Source organism: Podarcis erhardii (assembly GCF_964252035.2).
Source record: "Podarcis erhardii genome assembly, chromosome: 13".
Taxonomy (NCBI): Eukaryota; Metazoa; Chordata; class Lepidosauria; order Squamata; family Lacertidae; genus Podarcis; species Podarcis erhardii.
The window spans coordinates 36367091-36391497 of record NC_138502.1 but is presented as its reverse complement, the minus strand read 5'-3'; the positions used below and the strand labels follow the sequence as shown (position 1 = coordinate 36391497).

The 24407-nt window shown below is 46.7% G+C and overlaps 1 protein-coding gene and 1 long non-coding RNA gene across 3 annotated transcripts; one reads left to right on the top strand and one right to left on the bottom strand.

Moving 5' to 3' along the window:
* Window positions 1-358: 358 nt before the first annotated feature.
* Window positions 359-21604, bottom strand: PNKP (polynucleotide kinase 3'-phosphatase). 2 transcript variants are annotated; one of them, XM_081837864.1, is made up of 17 exons: window positions 21503-21604; window positions 20672-20811; window positions 17513-17559; window positions 16917-17360; window positions 15916-15995; window positions 13615-13672; window positions 13387-13494; window positions 12065-12136; window positions 11139-11187; window positions 10191-10261; window positions 7496-7588; window positions 5518-5614; window positions 3303-3364; window positions 3055-3164; window positions 2881-2968; window positions 1549-1610; window positions 359-722 (listed from the first exon to the last, which is right to left on the bottom strand). In XM_081837864.1, coding segments are annotated over exons 1-17 (1704 nt in total). In that variant the 5' UTR covers window positions 21505-21604; the 3' UTR covers window positions 359-601. The 2 variants fall into 2 exon arrangements, with proteins under 2 accessions (XP_081693990.1, XP_081693989.1); XM_081837863.1 differs by having other exon boundaries at window positions 21323-21546.
* LOC309328333 lies at window positions 7595-10038 on the top strand. The gene is made up of 2 exons (XR_014150786.1): window positions 7595-8780; window positions 9535-10038. It is a non-coding gene; the product is annotated as an uncharacterized lncRNA (long non-coding RNA).
* Window positions 21605-24407: the final 2803 nt, after the last annotated feature.

Below are 24407 nucleotides of genomic sequence, written 5' to 3'. Positions count from 1 at the left end.
GGAAGGGCCTCTTTGGAGCTGTGTACCCTGTGGCTCATACAAAAAAAGGTGATGCTTTCAAGTACATTTCAGTTCTTAACTTCACATTTAATTTCGTCACCCTTCCTTATCTGGTGTGCATAGTTGGCTCCGCTGAGGGGCAGGGAATAAGTATAACCAGACTAGTGCTATTCTGCAGGAAGAGCTAATTTGTCACCAGTCTTTTATCCTCCTCCAACTGTTCCCTGTAGTTCTGGGCATGCTAGCCCAAGAGCAGAATTGCTTCCAAAAACAAGTCTTAATGTAAATTCCCCATTCTGGCTATATTTGGGTGACAAAGAGGCCTATAGCTCTCACCTGAAAAATAAGAGGACAACTGTTTGGGTTCCAAAACTTTTATTTCTCATTGTTTCTAAAATGCCTTCTCACAGGGGAAAAGGGAATCCTATTATATAGTCTCCACTCCCACTTTCAAACAGCCTGAGGACGTTCTACAGCCCAAAGCGAGGTTCCCCTTTGACCAGCAGGGGGAGCCATCACACTTAAGTATACCTTCCTTTGGCAACAAAGGTACATTTCGAAAAAAAGGCTCTGTCAGATGGGTGCAAATAGCAGGATACTGTCATCCCTCAGAAAATTGCCGGTAAAGTGACTCTAGTTGAGAATCTGCAAACTGAGGCACAAAGTGAATCTTGAGGATTTCAGAGAAACCCTCGTCCAACAATGGTTCCACAAACTTATTCCTAGCAAAGAGAGAGAGAGAGAGAGAATATTAAGTGATGTTTCAGAGATGGGGCCTATTCAGTCCTCAGCCTATTTTCTGGAACTAAGTTAGTGTTAAGTGCATATATTTTTACTTGGGTGTTTCATGGCGAAACTTAAAAATGAAAATGGACTTGGGGAGAAGTGGTCTAACTCCCCACAGTTCATCTCAGGGTTGAAGTTCAAAACAGGCCATTTCCCCTTTTTTTCTACACAAACCACCTTGAGAGCTAGTAGTTTGTTTTTATCAGGTGAGAGCTGGATGACGGGAACATGCAATATTTGTGCATGACAAACACAACAAAATAGAGTTTGTTCAACGCAAGTGTACAATCCTGCTTTCTTCATTCTTTAGCGGGTGCTGGCCAGGTGCCAAAGAAATCGGGGTGGTGGTACAGAAACAGCCTTCCCCAGAAGTGGCCGGACCTACATTTGGGGGCCCCTGAAACTTGAATTGTTGGGGGGGGGGGCTCGCAACCAGCAACGAGATCTGGGCAACCACCCCTGCTATCTTCTTCAATGGGGTTGTTCCACAACAGATCGCCACACCTTTACAACATCTGTGCTACTGACTCTCAAAACTTTGGGACTGCTGAAGAATATAGAACAAAAAATCAATTTGAGTTGTGTGACTCAGATTGGGTCTACTAGAAATTTTAAGCGACGTGGCCTAAAGTCGCTTATGGGGCCACTGGGATTAGGGCCCCCAAAGCTTAAGATTCAGTAGTTTCATAGAAGCTTCACCCTTTCCCCCTCCCCATGCCACTACAAGCTTCCCTCCCTCCTATAAGTAATTCAGAAACTCACTTATAACTGTTCAGGACGATATCATTCACGGGCACATGCCCCTTTTCCGTCATTTCCCGGAACTGAAATGAAGAAGAAAAAGAGGTTGCTCTGTAGTCATTCTGGGGGCTCCTTATTTGAACAGGATATGGGGATGTTCCCCTTGGGGGCAAGCTGGCTGGTGTCAGAGCATGAAGAAACAAGGAGGATCCACTTCAAAAGTGCTTCGCACAGCACACAGTTAATCTACACTGGCCAATAGCCTACACAGCTATCAAAGAGGACTGGGTAAGTTCATGAAGGATGTGCTTTGATTATTAGGCACAACAGAAAGACAGAAGAAAACAAACAAAACACAGGGGAGGCAGCACTAACTGGAAAGAGACAAAGGGAAACTCCAGGAGCTTGGGGGCACATGTCACGTAGCAATCTATTTAAAACGTGTCCTGTCCCTCCCACAACACATCAGAGTAAACAGAAATCCAGACTTCACTTTCAGAATAGTTTCGACTACAGTCGTACCTTGGTTCTCAAACGCCTTATGACTCGGAACATTTTGGCTCCCAAGCGCCACAAACCCGGAAGAGTGTTCCGGTTTGCTAACGTTTTTCAGAAGCTGAACATCCGACGCAGCTTCAAACTGAGTGCAGGAAGCCCCTGCAGACAATCGGAAGCCACGTCTTTGTTTTCGAAAGTCGGATGGACTTCCGGAATGGATTCCATTTGAGAACCAAGGTACGACTGTATAAGATATGGCGGGTTAAGAATGCTGTACATCACTTCTGAGAGAGGCCATTCATAAACAGAAGAGGTACACGTCAGATCTTAGGCTGCTGAGTTAGAGCAGGAATGAAATAACTTTTGGCGGTGGGCCACATGCCAGTGATGTGCCAGAAATGGGTGCTCCCTCCATGTCCGAGGGTCGCAGATGCCTCAACCCTTAACAATTTGGAAAAGCAGGGGCTCAAATCCAGCCATCTCTCCTAAATCCCAGGGCTCTCATTTACTAAACTATTGACACTGTCCATCAAGGCACTTTTCCAAAGACAGATGGCTCGTTTCAGGGCTCCTTAACAAACCAAAGTCTCCTATGGGTCACCCTGTGGTACAGCTCTCAGAAAAGTAGGCATCATCTCCAGCCCGGGGAAGGGGCTGCCTGACAGTTTGGCTAATGATAAGGCTGACTATAACGAGACAGAGAGAGAGAAATCCTTTTGCAGTCTTGATTTATTTCTCCAGAACTGGGGTGAAAGCAGAAGAGTGGGGAACACGAGTTCAAACAGGTGATCCGGTCCCTCCTCTGGAGAAAAAGCAGCGGAAACTTTTTGATAACTTTCCTAACAAGCTACTCACTCTGTTGTTGTGCTTGGCTTGTTCCAATGAAGCAGTGAACAGGAAACAGCGGCAGGGAACGCCGGCTTCCTTGGCGCAGTCAATATACCTGGTGGGGGGAAAAGGGCACAATGGTTTTTCTCCTGCCTGCTGGATGAGCAACCTCACCACATCTGCTGACCAGAGAAGCCTCACCTGGATCTCGATTCCAAGTCCGGATTGGTGTTGTCCACTATTACGCTCTTCCCTGCCTGCAGTGCTGCTTGGCATGTAGCCACACACTTCTGCCATGAGCCAAGTGTGTCCTGTAAAGGGGAGTGGGAGAAGATGGGTTACAAGAGAAGAGAGGAGGAGGAGGAGGAGGAGGAGGAGGAGAAAGAAGAAGAAGACAGGCAGGGCCATCTTCAAGGCTTACTCCCAGGCAGCCGCTGTCTCCTACTTACCCGGTTGGCATAGGCGTAACCAGCAGAGGCCAAGTGTCGCTTCAAAAAAGTTGACTTGCCAGCTGGAGCGAGAAAAGACGACGGTGTTAAAAGCAGTGTTAGAATCTGAGATATGAACGCTAGGAGCTAAATGGCACCTTAAGCCAAGGTTGTGGCCGCAACAACGGAATGCCCAGGCGCACTTTTTTTTTTTATAACAAGAATACATAGCTGAAAATGAATGAACTGCAGCTAAAATATTATGTTCGTCTTTTCACATGGTCTAGTCCTCCTTCCCCTGCCCACCCCCTAATATTCTTAAGAGGGTCTCTTCTCCAATCTTCAGAGAGTGGCTGGAAGTGGGGAGGCAGAAAAAGGTCCTCCTTTCCTTCCACACTGCAGTTTTAATCTGAAATCTTAGGCGCAGTACTAAGAAGCTCAGAAACTGCTCGCGCTAATGAAATTCCCTGTCCAAAATGCGCCGAGAGCAATGGGAGTTTCAAACTCTGGTTAAAAGATAAAACAGGGTAGAGCAGCGTTTCCCAGGCATTTTGACCCAACGTCAAGATGTGGCACCAAGCACTTTGCTAGAAATATTTGCATCCATCTCAAAGGTCCCTGTTGCAGTCACAGCTTTGATACTCTGCTCCCTTCATTGTCCTTGCAACATCCTATCAGAAGGCCCTCATTTTCTTTCTGAACTAGCCAATTTCCCTGCCTTATGACTACTGGAACAGCTTTAAAATATGAATTTGTGAAAGATAAGGCTATAGAATTTTAGAATTGTATAGTTGGAAGGTAACCCTGAGGCTCATCAATCACCTACAATTCAGGAATCCTGCTGAAAGTTGTCCTTGGCTAGGCTCGAACCACCAACCTTCTGGTTAGCAGCCAGACGCCAATGGCTACTAACCCAGTGTTCTGCTTCTGTTGTCAGGGGAAGTTTGCTTCTGAATACCAGTTTCTAGAAACTACAGAGGGGAGAATGCTGCTCTTGGCTCAGGTCCGGCTTGCGGGTTTCCTGCAGGCACCTGGGTTGGCCACTGTGAGAGCAGGATGCTGGACTAAGTAGACCATGGGCCTGATCCAATGTCAGGGACCGTGCTGCGGAGGGCTGCACTGAGGAGCCTTCCCCTGCTCCTGCTCCAGATCCTGAATCTTCGCAGGAGCAGGACAGTATAGATTTGGAATAATGGTTTGCAGAGGGGCATAGTTCAGAAGGCAGAAGCTGGGAAATACTGGATGGGGAGCAGCTGGGAGAAGAAACACTGGAAGGGAGAGGGTTAACAGGGTCACAGTCTCTAGACAGCATTCCTCCACCGCCCTCCCCAAAGTCGAGAAGGGCTCAGAAAGTGGCAGAACAGAAAGCACAGAGGGGACAAGCTCAGATTACGAGACACAGAAGTGGCATAGGTTCATGGAGACTGAAAGGGGTGGGCTCTTTAATTGGGAGCACCGCCATGACTAGGAGATGTGTTCTTTGTTCTCTCGCTGTGATTATTAAAGTTTCGAACTGGTAAGAAGACTCCTTTTCCTTTGTTCTGCTTATCTACGGCCATGGGGGAGGAAGCCAATTCCCTGAAGCCTGACATCCAATTGGGCTGTTAGGAAAGGTGCCTTATTTCACAATTCTACTGCTCTGTAGCATAAGCCTCTCTAGCAAAAACACAGCCCCATCATTCCGAGCCTAATTCCCCCAGCCTTTTGACTAGGGGTAGGCAACCTAAGGCCCGGGGGCCGGATGCGGCCCAAACACCTTCTAAATCCGGCCCATGGACGGTCCGGAAATCAGCATGTTTGTACACGAGTAGAATATGTCCTTTTATTTAAAATGCATCTCTGGGTTATTTGTCGGGCCTGCCTGGCGTTTTCACATGAATAGAATGTGTGCTTTTATTTAAAACGCATCTCTGGGTTATTTGTGGGGCATAGGAATTCATTCATATTTTTTTTCAAAATATAGTCCGGCCCACCACATGGTCCGAGGGAGGGTGGACCGGCCCACGGCTGAAAAAGGTTGCTGACCCCTGCTTTTGACTAACCAAGGGAGGAAAAAGCCTGACAAACAGTCTGGGTTTAGCAAAAAAGCTAAACTCCAGTTGGGAATTGAAGCGCATGGAAGCTCCACAGGGAAAGGCATCTGTTGCCCATGAACACTTTTTGAGACTGGAGGAACCTTTTGCACAAAGTTTTGGAAAACGAAGCTTGGATAAGGAAGGTGTGAATGGCCACTCACCAGCAGGGAAGCCAACAGCTACAACCACCTCTGGGGAGGACGAGGTCAGGCAAGCGTCTGGGGGGTCATACAGCCGTGCCTTGGGGTCCAGCGTTCGCTGTGTAAGAGGAGACAATAATGGCAAATGTATGAATAGAACAGACACAGAGACTGAGACTTTGTAGGTAATAGTGTTAGGCGAGTCTGTCAGCTGTGCCTATTAAACCCTCTGCTTTTGCAGATCTTGCCGGGCCCAATTTCAGTGGGGGGAGAGAAAAGGGGGAAAATGCACACTCTAAATTGGAATAAGGTGCTAAAATAATGCGACTGTAAAACTCTGCAAGAATAGCCAGGTGACTATGTGCAGGTTTTCTCAGCAAAAAATAAATAAATCACAGTTGCTGACTCAAAAGCTGCTTAACTGACTAGCAGGGAAGCCCACTGCTCAGCCACAGTTTAGGATAAAGTTCTGGTCCTGCCACCCACATGGCTTTCCTTTTTTAAACGGTCTTCTGAGTAGGCAGAGAACATGCTGGCATCCAACACTTTTTTTGCCTTCAGCTCCCCACAATTCTTGGAAGTGGGGAACCACAAGCAGCAACAGGCAAACCTTTTCAGTAACTTTCTTTGGAGGTCTATAAAGGTCTTCTTTTGTTCAGCAATCAGCCCCCCTGCTCCTGCCACTTGTCCCCCATAAAGAGGACCTGGGTTCAGTCATATTTTTGAGCAAAGTTGCCCTAGAGCAGGAGCGAGGAACCTGTAGACCCCCAAATGTTGATGAACTAAACTGCTATCACCCCTGACCATTGACTGGCCCTGCTAGATGGGTCTGATGGGAGTTGGAGTCCAATAATATGCAGAGGGCCAGAGGTTTCCCCATCCCAGACCTAAGAGACTGCTGGCGAGAATCCAAAATTCCCCAATTTGAATCTCACCCTCTGCCATGAGCTCATTAGGTGGTCGGAGGGAAGCCCATTCTCTGTCAGACTCAAAAGCCCCCTCTCCTCCTCCAAATAGCAACCTGCAAAGATCGTTTTGCAGATCACAAAATATAATAATAATAATAATAATAATAATAATAATAATAATAATAATAATAATAATGTTTTTATTTATATCCTGCCCTCCCCAGCCGAAGCCGGGCTCAGAGCAGCTAACAACAGTAAAATTAACACAGGTTGGCGGTTCGAATCCCCGCGGCGGGGTGCGCTCCCGTTGCTCGGTCCCAGCGCCTGCCAACCTAGCAGTTTGAAAGCACCCCTGGGTGCAAGTAGATAAATAGGGACCGCTTACTGGCGGGAAGGTAAACAGCGTTTCCGTGTGCTGCGCTGGCTCGCCAGATGCAGCTTTGTCACGCTGGCCACGTGACCCGGAAGTGTCTCCGGACAGTGCTGGCCTCCGGCCTCTTGAGTGAGATGGGCGCACAACCCCAGAGTCTGTCAAGACTGGCCCGTACGGGCAGGGGTACCTTTACCTTTACTTTACATAAAATCATAATCATTTAATTGAAATACATTCTAAAATCAATTCAGACTCAAATTAAAGGTAAAGGAAAATGGACCCCTGACAGTTAAGTCCAGTCGTGGCCGACTCTGGGGTTGCGGCACTCATCTCGCTTTACTGGCAGAGGGAGCCGGCGTACAGTTTCTGGGTCATGTGGCCAGCATGACTAAGCCGCTTCTAGTGAACCAGAGGAGCGCATGGAAATGCCATGTACCTTCCCGCCGGAGCGGTACCTATTTATCTACTTGCACTTTGACGTGCTTTTGAACTGCTAGGTGGGCAGGAGCAGGGACCGAACAATGGGAGCTCACCCCGTCGCGGGGATTCGAACCGCCGACCTTCTGATCGGCAAGTCCTAGGCTCTGTGGTTTAACCCACAGCGCCACCTGCGTCCCTCTCAGAGTCAAATTAATGGCATGCAAAAAGGCAACACCCGGTTCTATATGAACGGAAAGCAAAAGCGAGCCCAGCTCTAAAATAAAGAGAAATCATTCACCGGATCAAAGTTGGGGAGTGCAAACGGTGGCTCTTTCCAGCCCAGGAAATACACTTCGGGGGTGCGGAAGGGAAGCCCAGCATTCAGAGCGAACTGTGAGGATGGGCAGAAGGGAGAGCTGTTAACGTGGGGAAAGGAGCCAAGGAAAAGTGTGAGCTGATGAGAACGACTTGTACTCTTGGCAGCCAGAACACACACACTCCGTGGCCACAACAAAAGTACACCCAGTACGTGCAATTTGCATCTCGGCCTGTTCATCTTGTGTCATTTGCTTCCAAACTCGCCTAAGGGTTTGAAATACTCTGTCTAGGATTGAGAGAACGAGGAGAATGAGAAGAATAAGATAGCTGCACCACCAGGAAGGGATAAAGGGCATTGACGCTCTGCCTTCGCTTCCCTTCTTAGTCCCCCGCTGACTTCTAAGATTTTGCTGCCTACACATTTTCAGGTCTGCCCCGCCCCCCTCTGCACCATGAGGGCTAGAAACTCGTTACAAAAAGAGAAAGCAGATACAGTGGTACCTCAGGTTACATACGCTTCAGGTTACACACTCCACTAAGCCAGAAAAAGTGCTTCAGGTTAAGAACTTTGCTTCAGGATAAGAACAGAAATCAGGCTCCAGTGGCGTGGTGGCAGCAGGAGGTCCCATTAGCTAAAGTGGTGCTTCAGGTTAAGAACAGTTTCAGGTTTAGAACGGAGCTCTGGAATGAATTAAGTACTTAACCTGAGGTACCACTGTATTCTCGGGCCCGTGAGTTCCTTACCATACACAAATCAAACACATCATTTTGTGTTTCTAAAACATCTGGTGCACAACTGGTCACCGAAGGCAGCAATAGCGCAAGTAAGCCGGTTGGCTAGTAGCTGGCTGCTAGGTGCTCGATGTGAGCTGCCGATACCAGCCCAGATTTTTGTGTAGAAAGCACATCGGTACAACTTTTTTCCTTTTTCCAACTCAAACACTTCACTGCAAGGCACCACTTCCTCAAATAGCCAAAACCAGTAGCCAGCAAACTTTTCCAGCTGGGGGCCGGTCCTCTGTCCCTCAGACCTCGTGGGGGGCCGGACTATTTTTTTTGGGGGGGGGGTGTGAACAAATTCCTATGCCCCACAAATAACCCAGAGATGCATTTTAAATAAAAGGGCACATTCTACTCATGTAAAAAACACACTGATTCCTGGACCGTCCACAGGCTGGATTTAGAAGGTGACTGGGCCGGATCCAGCCCCCAAGCCTTAGTTTGCCTACCCATGGCCAAAACATTCCTAAGACTAGTGATGTGAGGTGAGAATATTCTCCACAAACTGTAAATTCTATTGTAAGAACCCGCTATTTTCTGGAAATAATAGCATTCATTTTAAAGTTTATATTGTTTTTATTAGTATTGCACTAAAAATACCGTCCCATGTAGATATGCTTGTTAAAGAACGTACTCATGTAGCAGACCTGAGGTTTTTTTTATATTCCTTTTACTTTAAAAGCTACATTTCATATATACACAACATAATTAGAATTCAAAGTTGATGGTAAATATATGGTTAGTGGCAGACTTAGTGATTGACATGAGTCATTCACACTGAATTTTCAATTTCAAGTTTGGTAAAAAAAATAATCAAAGAATGTTAATTCACTGCATTACCCCATTAAATAAAAGTATCTGTACAGTTTTTGGTTGCCATCTGAACAAGTTTACCCATTAATAAAGATGTATATTGATTAATTATATAATTTTCAATGCATTAAAATTTTATCACTTTCAATGCATTAAAATGAATATTCTCCTGTTTTAAATGAAAATTCTCTAATATTCTCATTAATCAAGAATATTCTTGAAACTATTCTCCAAAAGATTATTCTGGAGAATTTAGCATCACTACCTAAGACCTCCAACTACCTCCCACCTTCGCCAATTTTAAAACTGTAAAAGAACATGCAAACTAGCTGTGTAACTAGGTGGGTGGGTATGCAACTTGCTTAACACGGAGGATAGAATTGGGGCAAAATCCAAACCAAAACTGCATTCTGGATCTGCCTTCAGGTTTCCAAATTATCTGTGGGATTTGAGGACATCAAGAAAGGTGGTAGAGGGAGAAAATGAGGTGAAAGGCATGTCCCCCCCCCCTAGTTTTCAGTGGAGGACTATTAGAAACTGCCACCTTGAATTTTTGAAGGAGAGGTGGGATAGAAATGTTTTAAATACACAGAAAGTTTGCTTTTAATTTTTTTTTTTTTAAAGGAGGAATTCCATGAGTGCTAGAAACTTGGCTTTGGACTGAACGCTGATATTCTAAGGATGCTAAAGGGCAAGTTCTGTGTATCTAGTATTTACCTGGGCACAAAATACAGTCCTGAACAGCATTTCCATGACAGCAATCACATCTTGCCTAAGTAAAAACAGGAGGGACCCTTTGGGCAGGTTGATGGCAATGACTGTTCTGCACTGCTTAATGATTATGCACTTGTTTCAATGATGTTTAATTTCTGCACGCCGCCCTGATATTGCAGCATATCAATGGCGGTACGTAAATTCTTTTTGAAATAATAATAAAAAAAACCCTGGCAGAAGAGAAGAGGGGGAATAGTGGGTGTTAAACCAGAGCAGCTGTTCTTTAATCCAGGGGGGGCCAAATTTTCTGCTTCGTGGTTAAGGGAAACTGGAGGAGATGACAGGAAAGAGAAGAATTGATCGCATACCAAGCGGTCACTGCATGAGAAATCCTTCTTCTTGTGTCCTGGGGCCCAGTTTGGTGGTCGCCCAGCTGCATCTATGGAGGGGGTGGGGAAGGAGCTATGAAAACACAACCAGCAGCACAAGGTGGATAACTCAACAGATCATTGCTAACGCTCACAACTGGGGCATGTAAATTCAGTGTAGGGGAAGCACAGAAACAACTTTCCCTGCAGTGAAGATGCACAAGCCTGAAATTGTTTCTTGCTCCCACCAAATGAAGGTACTAAGCAAACTGCACCCATTCTCTCATTATACAGTGGTACCTCGAGTTACATATGCTTCAGGTTACAGACTCCGCTACCCCAGAGAACTGCTTCAGGATGAGAACAGAAATCGGGCTCCTGCGGTGCGGCGGCAGCAGGAGGCCCCTTTAGCTAAAGTGGTGCTTCAGGTTAAGAATAGTTTCAGGTTAAGAACGGACCTCCAGAACGAATTAAGTATTTAACCCGAGGTACCACTGTACTGTGAATAGCATCCCATAGCATTGGAGTGGGGAGTGTGGCCCTCGGCCTAATTTCATGCGGCCCTCTGCGTGTTCTTGCCTACAAATCGCCAGTGTGGTGAAACGGTTAAGAGCGCTGGACTAGGGCCTGGGAGACAGGAGTTCAAATCCCCGCTCTACTATGGGTGATCTTGGGGAAGCCACCATCTCTTAGCTTAACCTATCTCGCAGGATTGTTTGTTGTGATGGGGAGGAGAAGGAGGGAACCAGTCACACCACCTTGAGACCTTGCAAGATGAAGACGGTATATAAATGTAATAAATAAAGCGAGCACAAGAGGGAGAGAAAGGATGGGCTTGTGCAGAGAGTAAGAAATGGAACTGCGCAACACTGCAGCCTCTGCGCTCTATTTCCCTGTTAAGTGCCACCCGTTCTTAGGATTCCCAGCTCAGTTGAGTGTTTGACTCACCTCCAACATAGACGCTTTGCTGCAAAGAGACTTCTAGGCCACCGTTTGCCTTGGAAGAGAGTTTGGGAATGAGGGGTGGGAAGTCAAGGCTTGTTGTGATACAGATCTCTCCCTCTCTCCTTCCCACCCCTGAACCCTTGTACCTTCTTCCTTTCCTTCAAATTTGTATGCTACCTTTCTACATCGCGATACACAAGGCAGATGACAAAATCCACAACAAAGACCACCACCCCCCCGTAACAATCTGATCCAGCCACACTGGAAAAAATGCAACCTTTAAAACTTAAACCGATTAAAGTAACCTTCAGCAACCCACACCTTGGTTGTCGAACTTAATCCGTTCTGGGAGACCGTTCACAAATCAAGGCGCGGCTTCCAATTGGCTGCAGGAGCTTCCTACGCTCAGTTGGAAGCCGTGGAAGCCCCATCAGACGTTCAGCTTCCAAAAACTGTTCACAAACCGGAACACTTACTTCCGGGTTTGTGGCGTTTGGGAGCTGATTTGTTCAGGAGCCAAGCTGTTCGACAACCAATGTACCACTGTACAGTGGTACCTCGGGTTACGTACGCTTCAGGTTACATATGCTTCAGGTTACAGACTCCGCTGACCCAGAAATATTACCTCGGGTTAAGAACTTTGCTTCAGGATGAGAACAGAAATTGGGCAGCGGCGGCACAGCGGCAGCAGGAGGCCCTATTAGCTAAAGTGGTGCTTCAGGTTAAGAACAGTTTCAGGTTAAGAACAGACCTCCGGAACGAATTAAGTTCTTAACCCGAGGTACCACTGTATTTGAAATATGAGGCACGGTGGAATCAAAATAAGCGGATGACGGAAAATTCGCTCCCAACCAATCACAATGCAAAATGACCAGAATACAGAAAATAAAACTAACAGCGAAGTCGCAATACATGAAGTCTCAAGTCACCTTCTTGCACAGGTGCTCCCACATGCCGAGGACAGGTTTGCGGTAAACGCCAGAAGCAGTCGCCACGAAGACCTGGGAGGGGAAGGATGGCAGCAGGGTGAGATTGTCCCATCCTTGTCTAGATAAAAAACATCCTGGAGTTTTATTTTCATAGTGTTTTCAATCTCTCCTTCCCTTCCTTGATCAAACATCTCTGGGCCAAAGTCTGGGGTGTCTCTACTGACACCCGGCAACTTTGGCTGAGTCCCATCCAGTGCCCAATGGGGGACGAGGCGAGATATATTAAACTGGCTGGAGAATGAGAAATGGGAGCAGTTCACTGTTTCGATTTCGGCATCGCCTTGATCTTTGCGCATGGCTGCAAATCCCTGGAAACTACAGCAGAACAGCAACTGAGGGACTTAGGCTTGGGAATGAGATATTTTCTCCCCTAATTGCAAATTTGTGGGGGCTGAGATGGGGAGAGAAGAGAAAGAGAAATTAGGGAGGAGAGAGCGAGAGAGAAAGAGAGAGAGAGTGCGCTGGGCAAGAGGAGATTTAAATAGATAGCTCAGCTGGTAGAACATGAGACTCTTAATTGTTGTGGGTTGTGGGTTCGAGCCCCACCATGGGAAAAGATTCCTGCATCGCAGGGAGTTGGACTAGAAGACCCTCGTGGTCTCTTCCAACTCTACAATTCTACGATTCAATGGCTGCTCTGTGAATGTTGGGGAGAGCATGTAGATGCATGTATGCGTGTGGATTAACTTCGTCCCTGTCTACTGCTAGGACGTGGCCCCTGGGCAGTTACCCACAAGGCCCTTGGAGCCCCCAAAGCCCTTCACCTGTTTTTAACTCTTTCAGCTTCATTTCCTCTTTCTCTCTCCCTCTCTTAAAAGTTTTTATTTATACTTTTCGAGTTTATACGTTTCATTAGTTTTACAATCAATTTAACATTTCAAAATTTGACTTCCTTCCCCCCACCCTCTTTCTACGGTTCCTTAAATTTATTTTTTTTAATATCTTCTGCATATCCAAATTCATTTAATTTGCTCATTTAATTATCTACCTTAAATATACACTCTTATGAAACTGCCGGTTATTACAATAATCCTGCTAATGTTTCTGTTTGCAATTTATCTGTAAATATTCGATAAACCATTTCCCTTCTTCCTCTTCCTCTCTCACACACATACACAAACCCACCCTCTTCCATTCTGCAGGTGGCACTTATACCATAAAATGTTTGCTTCCAAAGCCCACTCCACTTTCCCTGCTCAATGGGCAACTACCCTTTTGCAAAGCATTCTGGGAGATACGCCGTCCTCCCTGCCCCAACTCACCTGCATGGGGATGCCAAGCCGCTCCACCACTGCTTCCACCTTGGCTTTGAAAACTTCAGGCCTGAGGCGCCCGCGACTGATGCCCATCTGGTTGGTAAAGATCACAACCTGCCGGGGTTGGGGAGGGGTGGGGAAGAGAGGGCAGAGATGCAGGAGAGAAGAACACAGAGGTGAGAAGAGGAGAGGAGAAGCTGGAGTGAGTAACATGGTTTGGGGAAGGTGCATTACCTTGTACCCCTCGCTCTGAAGCTGCTTCAGCTTGCGGGGAACCTCGGGGTACAGAATTCTGCAAAACAGAAAGGGGTGAAGGGCAATGACTGAGTGCTGCTCTCCCTAACCCAGGCAGCCTGTGATGGCCCAGGGGTTGCTGGATACCAACTCCCACAACAAACAGTCCAAGCAACATGAAGACCAGTATACTAGATAGCACTGCAATTCTTATTCCATGATGTACATGATTTAATAAATACATGATTAGCCAGTGTGGTGTAGTGGTTAAGAGCGGTAGTCTCGTAATCTGGGGAACCGGGTTCGTGTCTCCGCTCCTCCACATGCAGCTGCTGGGTGACCTTGGGCCAGTCACACTTCTCTGAAGTCTCTCAGCCCCACTCACCTCACAGAGTGTTTGTTGTGGGGGAGGAAGGGAAAGGAGAATCATAGCCGCTTTGAGACTCCTTAGGGTAGTGATAAAGTGGGATATCAAATCCAAACTCTTCTTCTTTAATACAACAAAAACAAAGTAATAGATGCATATCACCGTGACCACTGCTCCATGGGCATTTTTCTAATCTATGGGTTGTACTGAAGAAGATTCCAGCGAAACAGTCAGAACAGTGAATTATGGTGCTGGAGGAGACTCTTGAGAGTCCCATGGACTGCAAGAAGAACAAACCTCTCCATTCTTAAGTAAATCAGCCCTGAGTGCTCACTGGAAGGACAGATCGTGAAGCTGAGGCTCCAATACTTTGGCCACCTCATGAGAAGAGAAGACTCCCTGGAAAAGACCCTGATGCTGGGAAAGATGGAGGGCACAAGGAGAAGGGGACGACAGAGGACAAGATGGTTGGACAGTGTTCTCGAAGCTACCAGCATGAGTTTGACCAAACTGCGGAAGGCAGTGGAAGACAGAAGTGCCTGGCGTGCTCTGGTCCACGGGGCCTGGCGTGCTCTGGTCCACGGGGTCACAAAGAGTCGGACACGACTAAACGACTAAACAACAACAACAACACTTCGGCACCATGAACGCCTAAAAATGTTTTACCGCTTAGCCCACAGGATAGCATCTATTACTTTGTTTCAACTATAGACTTATTATACTTTCACGGACTTTCAAAGATTGACAGACGTGTGCTCATTTGATTTCAAATATATTAGAGAAATTACAAGTGTACATATTCTGTTTTTGTTGTACTAAATCATGTATATCACGCAATAAGAATTGCAGTGCTATCTAGTATACTGGTCTTCGCGTTGCTTGCTTTGTTTGTTGTGTTAAGTTTGCAACACAGGGGTTTGTTGTTCTGTATTGATGGATACCAACTCCCATCAGCGTCAGCCAGCCTGGCCATGTAGGGATGATGGGAATTGTAGTCCAACTCTGTCTAGAACAGAGCTTCCCAAACTTGGGTCTCCAGCTGTTTTTGGACTACAGTTCCTATCATCCCTTACCACTTGTCCTGCTAGCTAGGGATGATGGGAGTTATAGTCCAAAAAAAACAGCTGGAGGCCCAAGTTTGATCCCAATACTGATGGCATGTTGCTATGGATGACATTAGAGTGCAAAGCACAACCCTGAAACACCAGCACAAGCCCCCGTTTTAGTGCCTTCGTCCTACAAAAGCCTGATGTCACTCTTGTAGAATCACAGGAATGTGGAGTTCGAAGGGAACCCCAAGGATCATCCAGTCCAACCCCCTGCAACGCAGGAATCACAACCACAACCAGGGAGCTCTTCTCACTTTCACTCATATGAGTAGGAATATTCTCCCTTCTATTTATTATATTCCTTAGCTTGCCCTTTCTCCAAGGAAATTAAGGCAGTGTCCTCGGCTTTCCTCCCCACCCTTTATTCTTACAGCAACCCGGTAAAGTAGGCCAAAGAGAGTGTGTGTGTGTGTGTGTGTGTGTGTGTGTGTGTGTCTGGGCTTCTTTTCATAAACCACTTTGAGGTTTTATTACGATAAAGTGGTATATACCTGTTGTGAAATGGATTAAAATAAAGAAACGAACACAGGTCTCCCTTGTCTGAGCCTGGTGCTCTAACCACTAGGTCACAGTCTCATTTTTATTACTCCCCCCCCGTCTTTCCTCCAAGCAGCCCATGGTGGCATATGTGGTGACTTCCCCCCACCCAATGCCTGACCCACACTATAACTGTTGGGAGGTGCATTGGGCTGACAGAATGAGCTTCATGGTTGTGGGGGATTTGAACTCGGGCCTCTCTGCACCTAGATCAACATAGGTTTTGCCATGGACCACGCTGGCCACCCATAATTCCCCCGCCTCCCTGGTATCTCGCCCCACACTCACCTCCAGTCATCGGGGCTCGTAGGAAACACCTTCCCAGACTGCGTGGTGATTATGGTCCCGTCCAGATCGAAACCTGCAACCTGGGCAGAGAGGCAGAAAGAGGGCCAAGGATCACCTAGGCTGGTGTCAGGCCTCAACTTCCAACTAACCCCCAAAGCAACATTGCTTCCCCACTTCCTGGTTTTGAGTAGCCCTACCGAGATCTCTCAGGTGAGCTTGCACAGGACACCACATTTTAAAGGCTGGAGAATATTAATTAAACAAAGGCCTGGTTGAAGAGTATACAGTGGTACCTCGGGTTACATACGCTTCAGGTTACAGACTCTGCTAACCCAGAAATAGTACCTCGGGTTAAGAACTTTGCTTCAGGATGAGAACAGAAATCGTGCCCCGGTGTCGCAGCAGCAGCAGGAGGTCCCATTAGCTAAAGTGGTGCTTCAGGTTAAGAACAGTTTCAGGTTAAGAACAGACCTCCAGAAAGAATTAAGTACTTAACCCGAGGTACCACTGTATTGCCCAACCTGCCCAGATAATGTCCTGTAGACGTTTTACTTTAGACATTTGTATCACGTATTTCTAAAAAAAAAAAAAAAAAGTACCCAAAGAATCTTGTGGCAAAAAGAATAAGCTACAAAATACAATAAACAGACCTCCATGTTAACAATTAGAAAGTTAATTTGACAGAGAGTTGAGTTTTACTCAGCGCTGGTTATTTATCCCGTTTTACCATTTTCTGATGTTTTAATTATTTTAAGCTGGCTTTTGGCCCACGGTTCCAGGCAACTGATGCCAAAATTTGCCCTTCTTACATTAAAGAAGGGGACAGGGTGGGGCGCAAGATGGAACCAGAACCTTTTCCCAAAGCAGCCTCCTGCCACCTGTGTTCTGCTGGTGTTTTGGACTACAATTCCCATCAGCCTCAGCTAGCACATGGGCCTAAACAACTCTAACACAGCCCACAAGAAGCAATGCCAGCTCCTGCTGAGAGCTGTAGGCCTTACTTTGGCGCTGGGCACCACCCCTTTCTTTGTGAAGACCAGGAGCTTGCCATGGTCCTCCCAGGAGTCATGCGGCTGGGGAGCCTGATGCGAGAGCTGCCGGGGAGGCTGGCTCTGCGCCCGCTGGGCTTGCGCTGCCGTCTCCTGCAGCTGCCTCAATTTCTCAGCCACCGAGGGGTCGACGTCGTCGTCTTCCTCGTCCTCGGAAGGAGAGGAGGTCTTGGGCCGCTTGGCAGGCTGGACCTTGCCATCCTCCTCTTTTTTCAGGGGGCGCCGGGGACTGAAGAACTCCAGCAGGGTTTTCTTGGGGGAGCGGGAATCTTCCTCGAAACGGATGCGGTAGGGATACAGCCCATTCACCAAGCAGAGAGTCTCTCCCTCCTGGAGCGTGGTGCTGTCCCCACAACGCAGGTGTATCTCCTCCACCGACGTGGGGTTCACCCCTCGCTGTCAACACACCAAAATACATTAGGGGGCCTGAGTGCGACCAGAAACCCAGAACAGCTGCTTCACCCTCCTAGGGAAGCAAGGCTCCCGTACGAGCAGAGCCACACACACAAAGCTCGGAATTGGGACAATCTGAACTCTCCCTGTCTTACCTGCGTGACTCGGACGGATCTATAGGCATAATTGGCCAGCAACTCCACTGCGAGGAAACAGGAAGAGAAAACAGGGCTGGTTACACCCGCAAGGCATGTCCAGAAGACCCAGATTTCACAAATGGAATCATTAATTCACAAGACTAAATCATTTTATTTTATGAAAAAGAAATTATTATTATTATTATTATTATTATTGGTTTGCACATATTACTTTACAATACAGATGTACCAAAGCCAACACCATTTCCTCCCCATCCCCCCAGACATTTACATTTCTATTTCCTCAATCCATCATATTATTCTTTTCTCCTTCCTCCCACTTCCCTCTGCCCCCACTCGATTTTCTCCACATTATACAATTTACAATAATCTTTGCATTCTACAACCTTCTCAAATCATCTATATATTCTTATTATCTTTCCTCACTAATTTTTCTTCCATCCAGTACTTCACATTTTACTCTAGGCATATTAGCATATCTTTTTTTGAGCAACATTTTGCCATATATTCATCAAAACACAAGACTAAATCAGAAGAAGAAGAAGAAGAAGAAGAAGAAGAAGAGTTTGGATTTGATATCCCGCCTTTCACTTCCTTAAGGAGTCTCAAAGCGGCTAATATTCTCCTTTCCCTTCCTCCCCCACAACAAACACTCTGTGAGGTGAGTGGGGCTGAGAGACTTCAAAGAAGTGTGACTGGCCCAAGGTCACCCAGCAGCTGCATGTGGAGGAGTGGAGACGCGAACCCGGTTCCCCAGATAACGAGACTACCGCTCTTAACCACTACACCACACTGGCTCTCCGCTGGAATTGGTGGTGCTGGGCTTTTTCTTTTAAAGGAGTTATGGGTGGGTGGGGAGGGAGAGGAAGGAAGGTGAAAGGAGGAAAGAGAAAATGGAGGAAGTAATAATAAAAAAGCAGTACAGTGGTACCTTGGTTGTTAAACTTAATCCATTCCAGGAGTCAGTTTGACTCCCGAAACAGTAAGAAAACTAAGGCGTGGCTTCCGATTGGCTGCAAGAGCTTCCTGCACTCAAATGAAAGCTGCGTCGGACGTTCAGCTTCTGAAAAACATTCACAAACCGGAACATTTATTTCCGGGTTTGCAGCGTTTGGGAGCCAAGCCATTCGAGAACCAAGGTACCATTGTATCAAGAAACCAGAGGGAAATTAAAATGGGTAGAAAGCAGAAATAATTCAAGATTATTGTATTCTATCTCTCTGCTGAATCCTACATTCACTCTTTTATATCATAGCCATAATAATTATTCAACAGAAATAATTACCATGGAAATTATTAAAAAAAAACACACTACGGATAATGGGATGGGAAGTCGACAAAAGAAAAAAATATTATGTACTGCAAATTTATGTGAAATTTGTGGAAATTTAATAAAACATATTATCTACAAAATGGAAAATGGATAGAAAGCAGTAGAAAGGAAAAGGAAGGAAGGAAGGAAGGAAGGAAGGAAAAAAGAAAGAAAGAAAGAAAGAAAGAAAGAAAGAAAGAAAGAAAGAAAGAAAGATGAAAGCCTCCCACTGGCAAAGCAGGCAAAGGGAAGGCACAAAAAACAGTCATTCTACTGCACTGCATGCAGAGTTCCACTGGCAAAGGTACTGCCTGCTCTCCATCCCATCATGGCAATCATTCCGTTTCCTACAGTGTGTGTTGTCCGGGTGGACCAGCTAAGAATTGGGATCACCAGCTCAGAGGCAATAAGGTGGTGAAGTGTGCATGTGTGTTGACAGGGTGGTGGTGGGGAAAGTGCTATTGCTGCTCCCGCTTCTGGCTCACTTTGCCCAATGACAGGGCCGGCCCCAGTGGCTGGAAAGGCATGCACAGGCATCAGGGAAGGTAGCATTTCTAGAAGTTGCAAAGGAAGGGGCATGTATTGATCTCACTTGCATCCAGCTTTTCCCTCAAGGGTGCTCAGGGTAGAATATGTGGATTTCTGGTCTCCACCACCTCCATTTTAATCTCACAACCAAGTAAGGCAAGTTCTAGGCAGGAAAGTTAATGACTGGCCCAGCAGGGATTTGAGCCCAGGACTCCTTGACCTGTCCAGCATGGTGGACATTTACACCGCATTGGCTCTCTGTAGTTCCTGATGCCTGGAAACTCTTGCAACTACTTCTCCCCCCAGAAGTGCTCAGATTTGTCATCCATATCTGCACTTAGTTCTGTTTTCGTTCTGTGGCTCCCGCAGAGCAGCAGACATTAAATCCATGGGGTGCAGTCAGGCAGAACAAAAAGAAAAAAACACATAACTTCACTTGGAGGAGTTCCAGGAAAGTAGAGCATTACTAATAAAGGAGTGTAGGCCAGGCCCATCCAAGTCCCAAGAGATTGCAATCTACTCTCAGTGTAAAAAATCTGGCAGTGATCTACCAATTGTCATTGAGGACTGACCAGAATTGTTGAGCTTTCTTTGGGGAGACCAGAGCTCTTGAGCTTTTTGGGGGGAGAACACAGTTGTTGAGCTTCTTTTAAGGGAGAATGAAATACTTCACTCATCTCACACTCCACCAATAACAAACGCACACACCACTAAAGTCAATCACCATATTCCACACCACAATGATAAAACACTGAACTCTGCCCACTTAGCATGACAGAGGGACAGAGTGAGAGGGGCGGGGGCAGAAACATTCATTCCAAAGTTTTTCTAAGCTCGTGATCAATAAGGATCCCGCAATCGACCAGGATCACCAGGGGACCTACCTGTCGATCACAGTCAACCAGTTGAACATGTCTGGTGTAGGCTATAGGGTCACTTGAGCTAGTCATATACAAGAAGCCTAAATATTTTTTACTCTCTCTCTCTTCAGGCCACACATCTCACCGGGCCTACTGCTGTTTGCCTGCATTGAGGAGTGTGAGCCTGCATGCAAACCAGTCAATTATACCTGGTTAAAATTAATATTTGTTGCTGCATCTGCTTTTACATCTGGCCCCACCCACTGCTGACATGCGGAACTTGGAAGGCTGTGCCCCCTGAGAGTGACCCAATCAAAGGGATGAACAGGAAGGAACAATCTGTCCAATGCTGTACAAAGAATCCCAGAAAGTTCAACATTAGACCAAGCACAATGATCGGAGGGGATTGTATTAAAAGGGAAAAGAAAAATTTCTAAGAAGAGACAAATTACTCACCTTGTGTCCGGGAGCATTTTTTATCGGTGACGAGTGTCTCAGGTCCCCTGCCCAGAACCACAGTCACACCATCAGGCAGAAGAACTGGATCATGTCGCTTGTCTTGGCTGACGAGGAGGCAATGCATGGCACTGGGCAGCCTGCGGATGAAAAAGAATGGTTTGGGGTTTTGTTTTCTTTTTTTAAAAAAAAGCTTAGAAGGCTCTCACAAATCTTCCCAATTCTCAATTGTTTATCCATAATTGGGGGGGGGGCTAGAAGTTTCCTATTTTCCAAGAGATAGTAGATACCATCCGAAAGAAGAAAAACATGTTTCACTGAGAAAACTTGGCTCCTGAACTCCAAATGGGAGGGCTATGTTAGAAATCATATATTGTTTTGAGAAGGTGAGACTGGTGAAATGAAAACAAGGGTTGGCGTGTGAGAACTGCCCTCAAAGAGCCAATAAGGAGAGGAAATCGAATATTTGAATCCCATAGTCATGAGAGAACCTATATTTAACTTTGGGTAGTGGCAGAGTTTAGAGGAGAGGGACATAAACCACATCATCTCTACTGGGTGTCTGTATGGGATGTTTGTTGAGGAAGGAGACCATTTCTCACAAGGAGCAAAATTGCCCCCCCGCTGAAATGCATATGAAACAGCAGGTACCTCAAAATGCCTGTCTCTTTCCCAAATATAAGCTGGTACAAAAAAGAAAGGAAGGAGAATTTGGGTTTGTATTTCTCAGGGGGTCCTCCTGTCCAGACAGAGGAGCTGGCCCTCCTGCACTGAAAGAGCAAGAACACCCCACTGCTGTTGCTACGCGCAGCAGAAGAAACGAGGACCCACATTCAGCAAGCTCGTCCCTAAGCAGGAAGTCTGAAGGAGGGCTATGACGCCTTTTCCGGTGGCCTAACCGGAAGTGTATCCAAGCCCGGGCAGCTGAAGTCGAGGCAGGACCTTGCCCTGATCCTGGGAATAGAGACAGGAAAGTTAAGAGTCACACGAAACGTGAACTTTCGGGTTTCGGGTTTCGTTTTGAGTTTTTGTTTTTTTTTTAAAAAAGCCGGGATTCTCTCTTGGGTGCAGAAAGCGGCGCCGCTCGATCGTTTGCCATCTCTCAGGGTGGAATTGGAAATGAGAATAATATTCACTGCTAGAACGGCGGTGCATGGCTCCGTGAGGCTGCTATCCTTCCTTGGCACCGTTGTGGTTGGCAGGTTTCCTTTTTTTTCCGTCAAGAAGCACAACTTAAATTTAGCGGTCAGTTTAGCGAGGCAACGCGGAAATATTCCAAACCAATCCGACACCTCGCTGGCGGTGCGCATTCCTCTATACTTTTTCTATCTCTATGGTTTGGAACGAGAGACGATGCTTCCAAGCGAGCGCTCTGCCGAAAGCGGTCCGTCGCTGAGCGCTGACCATTGCGAACGCGTTCCGAGGTCGAGTCTAAGGCAGCCTCTCTCCTCTCGTCTGCCCAGTGGGCGCTCAGGTGGAATCTGCTCCGGTGGAAGTGACTGACTGGCAAAATAGGATCCGTTGGTTGTTACTGTTATTTTGCTTATTTAGTCCAGCTTGCTGTGCCTTGCTTCCTCTACACTCCTCAGAAAGACCAATGGAAGTGTTAGAATGCAAAAGCAGCCTCTTAATAGGATCCCTAAAGCAGAGACATCACCTTGCCAACAAAGGTGGGTATAGTTAAAGCTATGGTTTTCCCAGTAGTGATGTATGGAAGTGAGAGCTGGACCATAAAGAAGGGTGATGGCCAAAGAATTGATACTTTTGAATTATGGTGCTGGAGGAGACTCTTGAGAGTCCCATGGACTGCAAGAAGATCAAACCTATCCATTCTGAAGGAAATCAGCCCTGAGTGCTCACTGGAAGGACAGATCCTGAAGCCGAGGCTCCAATACTTTGGCCACCTCATGAGAAGAGAAGACTCCCTGGAAAAGACCCTGATGTTGGGAAAGATTGAGGGCACAAGGAGAAGAGGACGACAGAGGACGAGATGGTTGGACAGTGTTCTCAAAGCTACCAGCATGAGTTTGACCAAACTGTGGGAGGCAGTGGAAGTCAGGAGTGCCGGGCGTGCTCTGGTCCATGGGGTCACGAAGAGTCGGACACGACTAAACAACAACAATATTATGAGACCAAGAAAGCAACCCTGGGAAACAAGAAAAGGAGTTATTCTGTATGGAGCCAACAAAGATGCTTCAAAAGCATAGGGCAAAGCAGGACCAGGCCTCCCCCCCTTTTTTTTTGCTACCCAAGGCAAAAGGTACCCCCCTCCATGTCACATGCAGAAGCCATCTGGGCTATCTACATTTGACATTCACACTTCCCGGCAGGACAGCCAACTCCATCAAGCCACATAACTCACACAGCTCCATCCTCCCAACACCTTGATGTCACGCTCACCTGCTGCTCTGCCTGACGCCTACTCGACTCAAGGAAATGCTTTAATAGTACGGCATTGGCTGGCAAGCATCCCATGAGCAGAGCAACATGTGTGTTTGTGTGCAAGACAGCTGCTGGAGTCCGTGGGCTGGGCTGATTGGCCTGACCTTAATGGCATTGCTGTCGGTGATGTGTTGGGAGAATAATGATAACAACAACAACAACAACAACAACAACAACAACAACAACAACTTATTTATGCCCTGCCCATCTGGCTGGGTTTCCCAAGCCACTGTGGGTGGCTCCCAACAGAATATTAAAAACACAATAAAACATCAAACATTAAAAATTTCCCTAAGCAGGGCTGCCTTCAGATGTGTTCCAAAAGTCAGAGAGTTGATTATTTCCTTGACATCTGATGGGAGGGTGTTCCACAGGGCAGGTGCCACTACCGAGAAGGCCCTCTACCTGGTTCCCTGTAACCTCACTTCTCACAGGGAGGGAACCATCAGAAGGCCCTCGGAGCTGGACCTCAGTGTCCAGGCTGAACGATAGGGGTGGAGATGCTCCTTCACGTATACTGGGCCGAGGCTGTTTAGGGCTTTAAAGGTCATCACCAACACTTTGAATTGTGTTTGGAAACATGCTGAGAGCCAATGCAACAAGGCAAGACAGCACAGCAACAACCAGTCATCATTACCCTGGTATGAGCGCAGGAGAATGTAAGTCGGCAAGGGGCTTTGGGGACACAGCTTTGGGGCTGCTGCTTCACTCTGCCTAATGGCGGGGACAGCCATAGGGTAAAGTTCCCTTTCAGGTTCATGGACCCTCCAAAAGTCATTTCCAAAGTGTATTTCCATATAATTACCCCAGTGTGATATGATTACCAGCATGTCATGGTTTGGGGGAGAGGGAGGGGAGTCATGTGCTTAAAGTGCATGGCTATGTACACAGTCTCCAGTGTGCTAATATTGTAATACCTCAGGATTTACTTCCCTCTCCAGCATTTCTGGAAGTGAATCTTCTTGAGTGGGTGAGTGAATCTTGTTTCTAGGGCACACCATGTAAACATGTACCCAACATGAAGTGCATATGGCGCCTAAGGCTGCCTACAGTAGATCAGACATATTTTTCTTTAACAAAAGAAAAATGACAGATTAATAGAGCATATGACAGGGTGCAAAGAGACACCAGAAATCTCTAACAGCAGAGGAGGGTGCGGTTCACAAACTGAGAATTCTGACTTTATTTCTCTCTTTTCACTGATTTTGCCCCATGTTCGGGAAAGCTGAAGCCATTTCTTTTTAGACTTCGGGGAAGTTTACCATGATGATTGTCAAGAACTCAGGTTCTAACA

Coding starts and splice junctions, on each gene's coding strand:
- PNKP (XM_081837863.1), bottom strand. CDS start 21,504: ATGTGGGTCCTCGTTTCTTCTGCTGCGCGTAGCAACAGCAGTGGGGTG. Junction 5,615..7,495: donor CACTCCCCAACTTTGATCCG/GTGAATGATTTC, acceptor CCTCTTACACAG/CGAACGCTGGACCCCAAGGC. Junction 723..1,548: donor ATCGTCCTGAACAGTTATAA/GTGAGTTTCTGA, acceptor TCTCTTTGCTAG/GAATAAGTTTGTGGAACCAT.